Source organism: Chenopodium album, chromosome 21 (genome assembly GCF_948465745.1).
Source record: "Chenopodium album chromosome 21, dcCheAlbu1.1, whole genome shotgun sequence".
Lineage (NCBI taxonomy): Eukaryota > Viridiplantae > Streptophyta > Magnoliopsida > Caryophyllales > Amaranthaceae > Chenopodium > Chenopodium album.
The window spans coordinates 10,700,635-10,717,081 of NC_137854.1; the positions used below are offsets into that span (position 1 = coordinate 10,700,635).

At 34.1% G+C, this 16,447-nt stretch overlaps 2 protein-coding genes and 1 pseudogene across 2 annotated transcripts; 1 reads left to right on the top strand and 2 right to left on the bottom strand.

The window, feature by feature from the left end:
* Positions 1-154: 154 nt before the first annotated feature.
* LOC145600348 (cytosolic sulfotransferase 5 pseudogene) lies at positions 155-1,192 on the bottom strand (annotated as a pseudogene).
* A 701-nt stretch (positions 1,193-1,893) lies between these two features.
* LOC145602282 (uncharacterized) lies at positions 1,894-5,850 on the bottom strand. Its single transcript, XM_081658466.1, has 7 exons — positions 5,691-5,850; positions 5,391-5,497; positions 3,379-3,458; positions 2,936-3,077; positions 2,711-2,860; positions 2,326-2,527; positions 1,894-2,171 (listed from the first exon to the last, which is right to left on the bottom strand). The coding sequence occupies exons 1-7, from the start codon at positions 5,761-5,763 to the stop codon at positions 2,071-2,073; spliced, it is 855 nt and encodes a 284-aa protein (XP_081514592.1). The 5' UTR covers positions 5,764-5,850; the 3' UTR covers positions 1,894-2,070.
* Positions 5,851-6,972: 1,122 nt separating this feature from the next.
* LOC145601342 (D-aminoacyl-tRNA deacylase-like) lies at positions 6,973-13,292 on the top strand. The gene is made up of 9 exons (XM_081657342.1): positions 6,973-7,254; positions 7,354-7,534; positions 7,827-7,969; positions 8,119-8,182; positions 9,250-9,302; positions 9,584-9,639; positions 9,760-9,834; positions 10,441-10,626; positions 12,856-13,292. The coding sequence occupies exons 1-9, from the start codon at positions 7,153-7,155 to the stop codon at positions 12,944-12,946; spliced, it is 951 nt and encodes a 316-aa protein (XP_081513468.1). The 5' UTR covers positions 6,973-7,152; the 3' UTR covers positions 12,947-13,292.
* Positions 13,293-16,447: the final 3,155 nt, after the last annotated feature.

Below are 16,447 nucleotides of genomic sequence, written 5' to 3' on the forward strand. Positions count from 1 at the left end.
AAGTAATTCAAAAATTACCTTAGCAACTACTCCATACTTCTAAAATGATAAGCCAGTTTTTCCTTTCATTCACATAAAAAAGTACTCACATACTTGGATGACATAATACACCATAGATACATATACAAATTTTCCTCACAAAAAAACCACCAATTTAAAACTTCAAACCACAAAGCTGAAATTTGGTCAAACAAATCTCATCGAGTTTCTCAGTCATCTCTTGAGTAAAGTAGTTAGCCCAATCACCAACCTCGCCCTTTCGAAAAAAGGCTTCGTTATGTTCTCCCGTAGACAATTTCCCAACCTTATTCACCTTCAAATTACTCAGATTACCAAAGCTACACAAAGTAAGTATCTCATCAACAACCCCATTATTTTCCTCCTCTGAAGAAAAAGGGCATCCCCAAAACTCAGCCAATTTTTTCAAATACAACTTAGGTTGTTCCTTTAACTCTTCATATTTCAAGAAAAATACCTTGGTAGGATTATCTAAGCTATACTTCCAAGAGCTCAAAACATGATCCCAAAAAGGCCCTAAAAAACTAACACCTTTGCAAAATTTGTCAAATGCCTCTTCTAGCAGAAGCTTGCCATCATTTTGAGGCCTTAACTTGTTTGCAAAGTGCCATAATGAAATGAAGGTATCTTTTGGGTCCCTAACTAGGCACACAACTTTGCAGCCTGTTTCCTTGATGGATAACGGTATCGACTCAACGGGTAAGTGTGTTGAAAACAGCCTAGGAGAGGGCAGTTCTGTGAGGTCAGGGACTTGGTGGTCAACATAAACCCTAAGCTCTAAGCAAGGAACTAACTCATGAGGGTTTTTGGAAAGAAGCGGGTGGTTATCGTCTAGGGGAATGGTTTTCCGGTTTATGACAACATATGCTAAAGCTTTGAGCCATGTTGAGCCACATTTAGGGTTAGTGGCAAGGATAATATCACTGTCACGAGCTTGGAAATGGCGTTGGCATGAAAGCACACCTTGAAGTTCCCTAATAGGATGCCAAAACCCTTGATATTGGTAAAGGTGGGATAGAACCCAATCTTGTTCTTTGGGTAAGGTGGAGATTAAGGCTTGGCATTCTTGGGTTAAGTCATCTTCTTGCAAATATTTGGCCAAATTGGGAGATGGAGTTGCTTCTTTTGAATCATGAGAATCACGAGGAACGGTTGATAATAGATTGGTTTCCATGGATAATAATGGTGTTGGCCTTGGATAATTGAACACTTAACATACGGTTAATATATACATGTAAAGGTTTGATTTTTTTTTTTTTCCCTTTATTCTTCTAGTCAACTAGAAGTGCCCAATCAATTGTGAAAAAAATATCTAATTAACAAAGGGAGTTTTTTAAGAGTAATGCCTAATTTTTCAACTTCATTAAATAATATTCTAAAAAATATTCTTTGTATATACTTACTCTTATTAATAATAAATTATTATAAATTATTGACCATGTAGGATAATGTATCAACGTGGGTACATCTCTTTTAAATTCTTACATAGATGATGTATAGTATTATTATTATTAGTACCACCAATAATATAATTGAGTGAGTCTTTGAATGGACGAATTTGTGCCGATCCAGGTAAAGAATTGAACATACTACTACAGCTTAAACTTTCATAAGCTTCCAGCAAAGCTTACATTTTAAAAGTTGCTCAAACATTACCTTAGCAACTACCGGAGTACTTCTAAAGTGATTAGGCAGCCTTTCAATTTATTTCATCTAGTTTCTCATTTCACCTAACTAAAATGTAAACAAACAAACCAAATTAGGCATATGTTTACCTCATTCCCGTAAAAATTACCTCAACAAAGCAGAATGTAGAGGGCTGTTATGTGATGTTCTCCAGACAAGAGGTATTTTTATGCTAACACCATATTAAGATTTTGCATGTAGAGCGAAAGATCATTCTTTATCTATTGACAAAACCGACCACAAATTCATTTCCCATTACCAAGCAAAGTCAACATAAAGTGATCTCCAGAGTATTATAGAAAGACTCCAGAGTGAACAAGACACATACAGTATGCAGAATGGGAAACTGGAGAGTCTGACGGTAGTTTACAGCTCCGTATCCGGGACTCCCATCAGCGTGTAGCTAGGGTCATTTACTCCAAGCATTGGTATATACTCTGATCCTCTCACATGTACACTAAAGCAAGCTACAAAAAACAAAAGCTCACGTCAAGAACAAAGAGGAAACACATTCTCATCCACTAAATTTGACCTGAAACGATTCATTTTTAAACTGATATAATTTCAGATGCTGAAATGACTACAATCACCCACAAGTCAAGCATGTATTAGCCAGCATACCATTTTCTATTTTCATCACACTTTGAAGCATTGTGTCCATTTTGAATTTCATATCATGGCTTTCATCCATATTTGGGACAATAATGGTCAGTTCCCTATGCAAATCACGTACAAATCTGCATATCTTGTCAGCAAAGTCAAGTTCACCATCTGATATTCGGCTGATAGCCAGCCTCATTAGCTCTCCGGTCAAGTCTGCAAGCTACATACAGATAGATTCAGCACTCATTGAAACACGTTTTGTTGTAAAAAAATTTGCTCTGAATAAGACTTCAGACACTAAAAATATTTGATATGGTTAGAGGATGATAAGGAGAGAACTTTGAAAGATAAACCAGTAGTTAACAAATGCCATAAAATTAAAAAATACTAGAGTGTTAATTACCCCCAAAAGGTAGTCAAGTATATTAATCTGCAGAGGCTCAATGGAAGAATCACATAAATGTAAGAAAGTAGCATTGATCTCATCAAGATTCAGAAGAGTTCCAGTTCGGCAGAATTTGCAGAATGTTGCAGCTTCAACATATTCTTGTACCTGAAAAAAATCTAGCATTAATTACCTTAATATACAGTAAATATACTGTAAAAGAGGGATGGAATAGGTACAAACCCCAGGCGAGTATGCACGTCTCAGCTTCCAAAAGTCCGTTCCATTCAATTCTTTCACAAGTCGGGAGACATGCTGATCCCTCACAGCTTGTAGATCCTTCTCTGCCTTCTCTAGTACTTCATCTTTGTTATGTTTGCCAATTCTGTTGTTAAAAAGGAGTTCTAAACCATTAACTACCAATAGCAAAATCTAGTGCGAATAGAGAACCACAGAATGAGATAGACAAAGTGAGAAAAAGCTAAAGTAAAATGAACCCTCAGAATAACCTGTGGCAAATTTCAACAGGTCTCTATAAATCAGAAATTTACAGCCAAATTTTATATATACAATCAAGAGTAGAAAGTTCACAGCTAAGAGGGATTACATAGAATGCCTATAAGATAATAAGCTCCATGCAAAGCATCACTATCTTAAAGATTGTCGTACAGTGTAAAACAATTTACCTGTGCACCTGAAAAATTACTTTTTTGCTGTTCATTGTGATATCACGGCTTGCTTTCACCACTCTTTCTCTCTTCTCATTCTACATAGAAATGATAGCAATATTGACCTGAGAATAAATATCATCCTAACCAACACTCACAATTGACAACAATGCCTAAACGTTTTAACGTTAAATCGTGAAACAAAATCTAAAAGAAGCCCCAAATATCTAATAAAGAAAGCCATATCTGTTGTTCAAATTTTAATCATAGAACACCAATCAGTCACTAACTTCAACAAAAACAACAATCAACAATTATTTATAACATATGCACACAGCATAAAGATTACCATACAGAAAAGATCCAGCACAAACTGAGAATAAATCCTTTACTTACATATGAGTGAACTGGAAAGTAGAGAAATTGGAAAGATTTGCGCATTTAAAGAGAAATTATGTAATGTTAGAAGACGACTGTCAGTATCTGACCATCAGATTTTATAGTGAAGATTGGAGTGAAAACCTGGGCTTCCTTTATTAAAGGCTCTAACTTATGGCACCATTGCACAAAGGGATGGGATGTCTTCTCATGCAAAGGTAAATGGGGTCTAGTTGACCAGTGAGAACATAGATTTTTGGCAGGTTGAACACAATAAGATAAAAATCCTAAGAAGCATCACTTATGCTGACATGTCAACTGCAGCAGAAGGTAATGATAGTCTAATCTTCCAATTCTCTCTCTTGATTATAAAATATATTTTACCCTTATTGCCACAGTTTGTAAAGGCACCATTACTATATTCATCTGTTTTAGTTCACAAAATGTAAAACTCTATAACCAAATTTTCATTTCCTTTAACTCCACAAAGTGCATAGCAGATGAGATATTGTAAACTAAATTTGACCCTGTACAAAAGACATTCTTGGTTTGACCTTATTTTATCCCCATGTCATAATTGGAATTTTCACAAATCCACAACTGCCTAGTTATGTCCTAAAATGCTCCTAAAACTGCCCTTGCCATCCCATCAATCATATCAACAAACTTCAAAATCCCAGGAGACGTTCAGACTTCCTAATACTTCATCTTGGACATATTTCCATATCCACAAACTTTTATCCAGAAAATAGAACAGCACTTTTCTCATCCTACAGTCCTACTTGTAAACCATCACTACTAATTACCATCCAGATACTATTTACAAAGTGCAAAGCGTCCTAGTAGCTAATCCAGTCAAGCAATAAAATACAAATCAGTCGCTTATTCAATATTCCAAATACAACTTGATCTGCACACATCAATAATACATCACTCTCAACTGCAACAATGCCTTGCGAACTCTTGTCGATCATAGAAACACACTCTACACTCTCACCAGGATACATGCAATATTACTATGAAACTCCAGCATGGATCTTTGAAATATCAATAAACCTCCATTTATAAGAAAAGGGGAGAAGTAATTTCTATCATCCCACTCATAAACCATCTCTAACACAAAGCCACCCAAATAAGATCTTCATGTCCAACAATAAAGACCAAACCAACCAATGAATCACACAACTCTCTAAAATGTAGTTTCCTTATCCTTCTCCGACCCAAATTGAAGCAAGGCAACTTTTTCCCATTCCATTAAAACTAATGATTCCATTTCCAAAGCATGACAGATAACAGGACATTCAAATTCAATCACTTAAGGGCTCCCTTGAGTGCTTTGACACATAAAAATGAGGGTAAAAAAAAAACAAGCTAAGCCTGAAAATTACAAAGCTCAATACACACATTCACACCAAAGCGCGACGGATAACAGGGTATTCTAATCCAATAGCACTCCATTCACACATTCAATAAAAGCCACAACCAACAACAGGATTCAAATTCAATCAATTATGGCTCCTTTCAATAACTTGATAAAATCTAAGTTAAACTTGCATAGATTCACCCCATCACACATTCAACACCCAAAAAAACTCCAATTTCAACAACAACAACAACAAAAAGGAAAAAAAAAAAAATCCCAGGAAACTTACAAGGTTATTGAGATAATCAGCATACTTGCTGAAAGCGTCACTTATAGAAGCGTCAGTTGTCATCATCCTAGGCTTCTTTGCTACACTTTCCCACCTGGCTCCTGCTACTATTACAGCAATTTTCAGAGACAATGACAAAAACCCAGAATAGAAAAACAGTAAATATTGAAAAGGGTTTAAGGTTTAGGGTTTTAGAGTGATAATTCCAACGCAAAATTATGGAAGAAAACTAGGGTTTAATAAATAAAATTGGGGGAAATTCGATGAAGAAGTTGAAGAGACAGAAAGAGAAAGACTTACAGTTATGGAGGCGAGAAGACTTAGGTTTAGAGGCCATGAAAACGAGCTTCTGAATTGTAGTAGCAGCATACATGTGTGATGTGTCTGTTAATGGGTACTTGTTCTTTCACATGCCTTTCTAACTACCAAAACTTGTTTCATTATATTGTTGCTTGAATCAACTTGTGCTAATTATTCTACTAATGAACAAATTTGGTCATTTGATTTGTGGTAAACACAAATTTGAGATGGTTTGATGTTATGAAAAAAGAAAATTGTAAGTCTTTTAGAATAGTGGCGATCTCCTAATCATTGGATTATTTGTAAAGGTGATTATTGACTTATTGTAGTGTGTCGGTATCGTGCAACTCTCGTTTTGGTCGATAATAAACGGTTGAAATTTTTCTACTAGAATCACATAACATAATCTTCGTATGATTATTTATATTTACATAACATGGTGCACATATTATGCAGGGCGTGTTACTTCAAACTCTAAATTAGTATTGTGCATTGATCCAAATTCAAATTTTCTAAGACCAAAGACTAAACTTGGAACATAAATTACAAACTTATACAACAATCATTTACTAATTTACAATTTTTGATTTTTTAGGGTTTAGTTTAATTACTCATTATATACATCGTAATAGATAATCAAAATCAAGGGGAGGCTAGGCTCACTCCAGGCCCCGTGATTTTGCCATTGCATACTACAGTACTAACTTTTAAAAAGTTCGAGTACCACTTAATGAATAGTAATATAACATGAGAATTTACTCAAAAGTTTTACAATCAAACACTTTATCCAAATGTGAGTTACACCAAATCTTCTAATGTCCTATCTATCCTATTCCTATTGACGGTGGGCATGGAATAAATGTTTTTTTTAAAAAAAAATTTGATGGTAAGAAGAAGGGGCATATACTCAAGGGAGAAATAAAGAAAAAACCATCAAATGAATCTCATAAAGTTTGATCCCTATACCTCAATAAGGTGGGGAGCGATGTCACTACTCCACAACCTCAACCTTAGAAGCAATGACACTGTATAGGTGTTGGGTATGTATACATTGAGTACATATGAGTAAATGAGTATCGATACGCCATCTATGTTAGATGTCCACGGCGTCTACGCAACATCCATAGCGGTGCATAATACGCATAATTGAGTACATACAACTATACGATTACACCAGTATCGGCATGCCATCTATGTGAAATGTCCACGGCCTTAACGCAACATCGACAGTGGAACATGACTACATACATTGGTGAGAATACTCGGAGCCTACCTCGTCAAAAACAAGCAACTCTTTCTCCAAAACAAAGTGAAAAAGTAGCCCACCACTCCCTATTCGAGCCCCTCTTCATCTCCCTCTCTCTAAAAACAACTAAGATCAGTATAAATCAGCAACATTTCTTTCTGGGTTCCTCCATTAAAATCAAACCCACAATTCAATTTCCTCTCTCAATTTAGAACAATGGTGACACTTGTTGTATCCACTACAATTGATCCAGCATCAATCGGCCCTGCTTCCGCTCTTCTAGCCATGCCCGGGTGGTCTCCCGGCCCGTCTTTCGAGGTTTTTCTCTCTCTTTCATCTCAATTACAGTATTTGTTTTCTGGGTTTGATTTAATTTGATGTGGGGTTTTTATGAAAAATTGTTGCTGATTATTGTAGGGAGTAAGAAGTTATGAAAATGGAGAAGTTAGATTGTTGCAGCATGATAATAGTATAGTCAAAGAAGACAATCTGGACGCTCGTTGGGAAGAATTAACTCATGAATGTGTTGATAATGTCATTTTTCTCAGTAAACATACTGCTGCCACTAAACGCCCTGCTCTTACCATTCACCCAATTGGTATCTCTCTATTTCATCTTTTTTTTTCAATGAATTTGATTTTATTTTTGTTTGGTTTTTTTTGGGTATAACATGAAATTTGTAATAGTATTTGATTTTGTGATTTGGGGTTTGATTGTAATTTGATTGTTGGTGATGTGGGTGTTTTTGGGAAATTGGTGTAATAGGGGTGCCACATTTGAAAGAAGGGCATGTACTACCTATAACATGTAATTGTAATAGTATTTGATTTTGTGATTTGGGGTTTGATTGTAAATTGATTGTTGGTGATGTGGGTGCTTTGGTGTAATAGGGGTGCCACATTTGAAAGAAGGGGATGTACCTCCTCAAGGTGGGAAGCCAGGATGGGCTGCACCTCCTGATCCTAGAATGGGACCTTGGATTCGGCGCTTAAGGAGTATTGCTGAATCCCGGAATTTGACTCCTGAATTTGAAGTGAGTAGTGTACATTTGAGGTTTAGTTGTTTGATTGTAACATGTAATCACAAGACATATTGACTTGTACAAGAATTTGGAGAAGGGACATCCAATGTTTCATCTTATTTTTGGCTAACCTAAGGAATTCTATATTTCTTTTAATGTAGATTACCATGGAGGCTACTCATCATGGACCTGTGACAAGTAAGCCGACTATGTTTCTTGAAATTGGTGAGTTTCATTTTTATTGTATGCTGGACACTTTATTCTTCTTAAAATGACATGATAAGGATAAATAAGGTAGTGTTCTAATTACTTGTATTCCAATTATCTTATCTACTTCTAACTTATATTTTTTGAACTTATTAACCCTTATCATTTTTTATTTATCAGACTTTATTGTAGGGACTTCTTTGACACATTGGAACATATTAATTCTTATCCTATATGAACTTATAGTCCTCATATTATCTGTATGAACTTATTTTTCTTTATCATATCTTGTTTGAGTTAATGTGAATTATTAGACCTGAAATAAATGAAAAATAATAAGGTGAGGAGAATAAAGTCTAACTCTTAAGACATGTGAAATAGTTTTAAATCTTATAATCAATACATTGTTAGATCATTGTGAGGAATTTACGACAATATAAATGAACTCTAATTACATTTGTCTAAATATAAAGGATGCTGTTACGCTATCATTTTGTATGCATTATAGTTTATCATCATGCTATTGTATTTACGTGTGTTACGCTTGTTAGGGAGATATACACCTTCATGCCAAGCAAAAAAAATTAGCTGTGACACCTACCCAAGCACACTGTTGATGTACATACTCTTACCATGCATAGCAGAGATTGTTTCTAATTGACCCTTAAATTGATACGCAGTGTCCATACATCATTTCATACAAGTAGTTATTAAGAAGCTCTTGCACTTTAATCCATCTTATTTTAGTCCATTATTATCCAAAAGTTGTAGAATAATAGTCTTCAACTTCGTTGTGATATAATCTTTACATTTTTTGAACTGACCAACAAGGTTGAAGGCAATCTGGATTAGTTGTTCTGTGTTTTCTTTCTTATTTTTTGAAATTCAGGGCTTCTCTGTAAAAATTCACATCATGCTAATGGCCAAAAGTCAAACTTCTTTATTTCATTTTGGATTGTTTTGTGGAATTTATGGGTTTCCATATTTTGGGTAGAGTGACTATTATAATCCCGTTCCTGAAGTTATTGATTATCTAAATCTTATCTTGCTGCTGGCTTCTTATTTGCTTGCTTTTGGTAGTATAGGTAGCACTCTGGAGTACTGGCAGAGAGAGGATGCTGCTGAAGTCATGGCTCTAGTTGAGTTACTTCTCCATCTTGTTTTTTTCCTGCATTTATATCTTAGTTCGATTTCTATTTATCTGAGATGAAATTTGTTGTTTTGTTTCTAAGGGCTTATTACAGCCCTTTATCAATGGGGTATTAACCATCAGAAAAAGTTTCACCTATCTTTATTGCAGCCCTTTATCAATGAAATACTCTGATGTATTATTTTATAATGTAGTGTCTCTGTAAATGTTGCTGTAAATTGATCACTATAGGTGCCCTCTGCATCCTCTAACATCTTAATTGTTTGTAGTTGGTCTGGGAAGGGCTTGGACTTGGAGGAGGTTCTCCTGTGGGTGTATGGGACAGGTACATCTTTCTTTTCTTTTCTTTTCTTTTTTTTGTTGTGTGTGTTTGGATGTCCAAATTCTTGTCCTATTATGGAATGCAATACCATGATTCATCTACTGTGTGACCATGTCCAACCAGGGATTCTGACAGAAAGAAAGTTATTATAGGGATTGGAGGTGGTCATTATGTACCTCGTCACATGGACATAATTATGTAAGTCGTTTTGTTAAACTCATTTGCTATGTTAAACCTTACATGTTTAAAGGATTACACATAGTCTGTGTTCTGTTGTTTTCTAAATGCCATGTATTGCATTGGAATCATTAGTTTACTCTTCATGAGTGGAGATCTATCTACATAATATGGCTTTTTGCCAAGGTGATAAAACATCTATCTTTATGAAATAGTTTGCTTAGTTCCCAAGTGTAATGAAGATTTGAAAGGTATTACACCAGCGTGTGTGATCTATGATAATTAATGATAAATGACTGTGGGGGCTTTATTCTCTGCTTTCTAAGCAGATGGTATTTTGTATAGTGTACATATGGTAATGAAATGAGTGTTTTTTTTTTTTTCCTAATTCTCTGCGTTTTGAGGAAAGAAAAATTATTAACCATGCTTTTATTTGAAGAAATATTTTTATGTCTTAGTTGCATATGATGTTAGTCATGTACCTACATTTTCTTTATTACATATTTTTGTCAAGCCTAAAAGTAGAAAATTTTCTTTGTTGAAGCATTTGGCGAGGTGCCATTGCTGTGCTAGTGTGCTCTACAGCCTGCTAGTGCTTCCCCTTTAACTGTAAGAAACTTTATACAGGAAAGAAAATGTTTGGGTGGGCCATCTGCTCTCTGGATATTCCTTGCCAATGGATGATCCCGGCCAGTCAAAAGTAGAAGATGCTAAAGGTATTGGTGGTACCTGGAAAGAAGCTATCAGAGCTGCATTTGAGGCTACTGAAACTGCTTTTCCTGGAGGGGAAATTCTGGCTCATCTTGATCACAAGTTAGTTTTTATCCCCCATTTGATTCTTATTTATAATATTTTTCTGCAGTAAGTGAAGTTTTATTGTTACTCCTTATGTAATGATAGATATAATGTGAGTCCAAAGATTTCAATGGGTATTATGAGAAGCTAATAACCAGCTTCAGATCATTGAATCTGTGAATCATTAAACAAAAATTTTAAATGAAGGTTTATGTGTGAAGTTAATAAAAGTTAATAATTACCATAGGGTACTGCACCAGTGTTCTAGTACCTCTCATGAGGTGCCTGGTTACTGGAGGATTTCACAGGATGCGATCTCACCTTGGAACTATTTAATGTTTGTTTCTGTTGGACCCTTGATTGGGACTAGTTCATCATGTTGTGTCACGTCCCAGAAGGAACAAAGGTCATTTAGGATGGTCTATCAAACTTATATTCATAAGGTGAACAATATAATGCTTTTTAAAATATCAACTGGTGCAAACTAGAATGTTGAAAGTGTCAGTTTGATTGGCTGAAAGAAAAAGGATCAATTCCTCATTTTTCTCTTTCTTTTCCTGTTGACCAAACCTGACAAAGAAAAGAGCAAGGAGGGAATGAAAATTTATGTTTGAGATGAGTAGGTCCTTGCTATTTGATCCAAACATTCTTATTGTGGAATTAAGGAATAATATGACTGATTAGTGAATAAGTCTTAGTAAAGAGGATGCGTGAAAATAGCTAAGCTTGGTAGATGATGGTGAAGAGGTTGTGTCCCTTCAGCTTATTGGGGGTGTCACAATAGATGGCTAAAAATAAAAGGCTATTCTGCAGAATGGACTGCGACATTACTTGCGCAATTTTTGCAACCATCTTTCTAGTTGATACTTGTGGTCTTGTACTCTTGTGAGGAAGGGAAGTAATCTTTATGGTACTTTAAATGTCCATTTGGAGTGTATATGAGATTTAAACTTTTTGTTAAAAAAAAGGAATTAAGCTGCCCTTAAGATTCTTTTCATGATATACATGGATACACCCCCTGCCTCCCTGAGAGTATGGAGTAGGGACATTGTTAAAAAGAGGCTATAGCTAAAACAAAGTATTATAATATAATTTACATTTTCTAGTTGAAGATCAGCAATTTCTAGCACCATAAACTGCAAATACGTTTTCACGTGCAAGGGGGTTGAATGAAGTGATTCTGTTCCTTTTGCTTTTATTATAAGAGAAACTGAAGGGACTTTGTACCTTTTTGCTTTTTGTCCAGTAAGTGAGTTATTATTTGACTACTCTTCTTTAGTTTTTGATGGAATATTAAGACTACTTTTCACCGAGAATATTTATCCAAGCAAGATTTGTATAATTACTCCGTACTTGTCACAGATAAGAGTCCATACTACTATAATTGTAATCTATTGGGTGATTAAAACCTTTAACCCTTTTCTTGTTGGGATTCCTTGGCACTTTATCTTTAGTAAAAAACATTCCTTTATAACTCAGGAATGTTTTGAGTAGCAATAATAAAGAGAGAGAGGAGGAAGTGGGTTTGTTTTTTCCTTTAAAATCCATTTATTTAGAAGGATTTATTTTGTAAGTAGGGAAAGGAAATTAGATTCCTCCTCTGTTTGATTCCCTTTTGCTAATCTTCTCCTATTAAAGGAATAAAGGTTATTTGATCCATCACTCTCTTTTTTCTTTCTCTCATCCAAACACTGTTACAGATTTTTTTTTAGGCAAACTCATTGCTTGTTATGGTATGAACTGCATGTATATTACCTCTCATACTTCCAGCACTATGATCAAAATGCTATTGTATTTATAGGCAATTTAAAAAATACTTTGTATCATTTAAGTATCTCATGTGTATAGGATTGGTATAGTAGTCTTGAGCTCCCTGTAACGACTGATAGACATTGGTTATACTTTGTGCTTTTCAGATAATAGAGGAACTTTGAGTTGATCATCGACTTGAAAAATATAATTAAATTGTTTGTCTTGCAATTTTAATTAAGATAATTATAGGTACCTTTCTTCATCAGAACATCAGGGTTCTTTGGCATTTTAAGAACCATGACAATTCATGAATCCTTGCTGTGTTCTAATGATTAAGAGCGATTTTAGTTGTGCTTGTGCCCTGTGCTTTGTGCAATAGTTATCTATTGTTGGTTTACGTTGTGTTAACTTTTGTTCGTTTTTACAAGACGCCAGTCTCATTTTCCTACTGAAACAACTCCTCAAAATTTGACCCTGGCTGCAAATTGAATGCAGGAGTTTCAAGGGTTGGCAGAAGAAGGCAATCACCACATTTCTTGAGGAACAGAACATACAGATTGGCAAGCCAAGTGATTTTAAACAATAGGGCAGCCCGCCTCACATTGACGTCGGCTAGGCCTTTGTACTACATAGAAACAATCAATATTGCAATTCCTTTAGGATTGAAGCAATGTTTAGATGTGCTCAATGATTGTAAATGATGTTACAAGGTATGGTGTAAACGTTTCTCCAACATTTCCTTTGTTGGGAATGGAGGTCTACAACATACCTTATTTTATAGGGAAAATAAAACCAAATAGAGTAGTTGTTCAAATTATGACAAGGCTATAGTACCGCAGCATAATGATCTTGAAAAGGAAATAAACCAGTAACACTATTCCAACTTCTTCGGATTTTTTTTTTATTAGTTATTTAAGTAATAATTTTTTCTATTTTGTACTTGGCAAAGATATGTGTTTACAAACGTAATATTCAAACTGTTGCAACTTTACAGTAACAGAATATGTATACTTGGATAAACTTAATAGTCTTTATGTTTGATGTTAGGTGCCCTAACACCTTTCAAAAGAAGCTACTTAGATACATCAAGTCATAATGAATTGAGGATCAATATCAACCTCAAATTTCATTGCAAATTTTGTTATTAATATTACGAAATGAATTGGTTACGTCTTCAAAGTTTGCATATTGAACACGAAGATTTGATGGTGTCATGGAATTGACACCCGCAATGACAACTCATAGTGTGCAAATTGCATGATATTCCTTAGAAAGTTAGAATGAAGTGTAGAATCTTAGATTTGTATTAAACTTTGCTGTGTTGTATTACAGCCGTACTCCACCGTCTCTCAATGCATCACTTATAAAGTTGTTGCACATCTCAAACTCGCAGGGGACCTTCCACCGGGGCCATTTGGGGCTTGGCCCCCAGTATATTAATTAGTTTATGAAACTAAAGAACTAATTTCACTTTTAAAATACTACGTATTAGGACATGGTAATTAGTTTTAAGCAAAAGGTAAAAGAAATTCAAATCCCGACCCCTCTAATATTTTTGGCCAAGATTCGCCAATGCCTCAAAGCTCAATTCTTGAATTGAGACAATATTACCACTTTTGTGGTGTACTATGATCATCCTATTTCACCTTCTAGGAAGTGATATTCCTTTGATCTATAAGTTCTACAAAAACTACCTTCGTTTTCTATTAGTTGCTTTCACTGTAACTTTTGACACTATTTACAAAATTCATTTATACAGAATATAACTAACTCTTTGGTAGTATCATCCACCTTACACCTACACTAGCCTTATGTCTACTCTCTTTACTCTGTGATGTACTGATGTTTAATGATTTTCAATGCTAATTTAGTACATGTTGTAACAAACACATCAATCAAGTTGTTCCTTCGTCCCCAAATAAAAAATCTCATTCCACCTTAATTTTTTTTTTTTTATTTACTATTGAATCTATTGATCATATGAACTTTTTTTTCTTAAAATGTATTTATCATTCTTTTTTCAAACCAACCAAATCTCACCCATTTATTTTTTTCTTACATTAATTAAACTAATAGGACTTATTTAAGAATGGATAAAGTAAAACTATAAACTAAAAGACTATATAGTAGTAACCAATCAAGTTGTACAAATAGCCAAAGTTTAGTCATATATAGAAATCGGATTAAGAAAAAATCAGATCAAATCACAGGATTTGAATATATACAAGTAATACAACCATAATCCCCCCAACTTTAATAATAAAAAAAAGAATAATAATAAAAAAATATCATATTTTTGTTGATTGTTGAGAAAACTTTTAATCATCGTAATATTTGTAAGAGGGAGTAAAGGTCACATTAGCTAGCTGTATAGAGTTGTTTTGAACTTGGCAGATTAAGATTAAGCTTCCTTAGCAATTGTATCATGTCTTGTCCTCTTCAGGCCAATTTACATGGAATTAAGCTTAATCTTAGGCATTTTGTCCCTCAAGATCTACTAATAAGTATAAGTCAACCAATTTTTTTATCAACTATTATTTCTTTTTATGGCTCTCAACACTCAAGGTAAGTGACCAAGTGTCCAAGTGTAATGAGTTTTAAAGACGTCAATGTAATAAACAAAGTTTGCCTTAAAAAAAATGTACTCGTAATAAACAAAGTCACTTCAAAAAAGGTACTTAATTGTAAGAAGTTGAAATGTGGAGAACATTTTATTCACCTATTTTGTAGTTTTCACTCATTTAAACTTATTTTATTCTGAACTTATTACTCTACTCCTACAATTTATTTTACTCATCTATATTTATATCTATACTTTATTAGTATTTAAAAAAGCAAACCAAAAAAGACATATGTCATTATTGTATTACACTTTTCTATCTTCTTTTTCAACCCAATGTGCCACATGTTGTTTTACATTTTTTTTTCTTTTTCTTTAATTATACTATTTTTCTTAACTCTTTCATTAAACACTTGATCTTCATCTCCCCTCTTTAATTCAACCATTTTCATTTTCTATCTTTGATTTTAGTCCCTCCATCTTCTTTGTATCAAACCTCATTTCAAATTAAAGTCCCATTTATTTCTTTAATTATCGTTTTTCAGTTACACATTACACCATAATTATTTATTGGTATTTCCTCATCATCTCTCAATGCAATTTTCTATGAACAAGCCGTGCATTGCACGGGCCCAGATGACTAGTTTAAACTTAACTTATTACCCCTCAATCCCTCATGCTCATCCAAACTTTATTTCCCCTAAATGAAATGCTGACATGCTATATACGAGTATAATTTATAAATCCATAATACATTACAAAACGTATGTACCATATTTAATAAAACAGTAAAAAACATGAATCGTTGTCATTTTTTTGACAATAGCATATTAATTTGTTGCTGTACTTGGTGTCATGCATTCTTCATAATTAGTTTAGAGTTTATCAGCTCATTTGTCTGTGGATAGTTGCGGAATTTTTGTTTCAATATGATAACAACATTTCGTTAACTTAAAGGGACTTTTAAAAGTAGTACTTGTACATACCAAGATTGCCCTTACATATCTAAACAAGTAACGTTACTAGTACATGCAACACAGCAAATAATGGAGGATTAGGAGTTAACTAGTTAAGAGATGGTTAGTCCCTCCATCTTCCCCAATGGTGGGGTTCAATCCTCCCCCCTCCTGAGATAGGTGGCCCCGTGGCCCCCGTATTTTACTATAAAAAAATAGAGTGAAGATCTAATACATTTCTATTTTTTAGTTGACTTTTTGCGTAATATATACTTGTTTTAGAATAACTGACACAGTTAAACTTTGCATACATGTCGATTCATTAGTTTAACCTTATTTTTACATAAAAAAATATAAATGAAAAATTATTATACTATTAAAAGAAAATTAAATTATAAAGCTTTATATCAAAACCTGTTCAACAACATATATCATGATAATATATAAGGTTATTATGTTAATAAATTACTATAGATAAAATTAATACATGAATAGTGAAAAAAAAAGTCTACTGTCTCAGATATTTTGGGACGGATGGAGTATTGCAATAGTTTGGAAATCTTGATTTAAT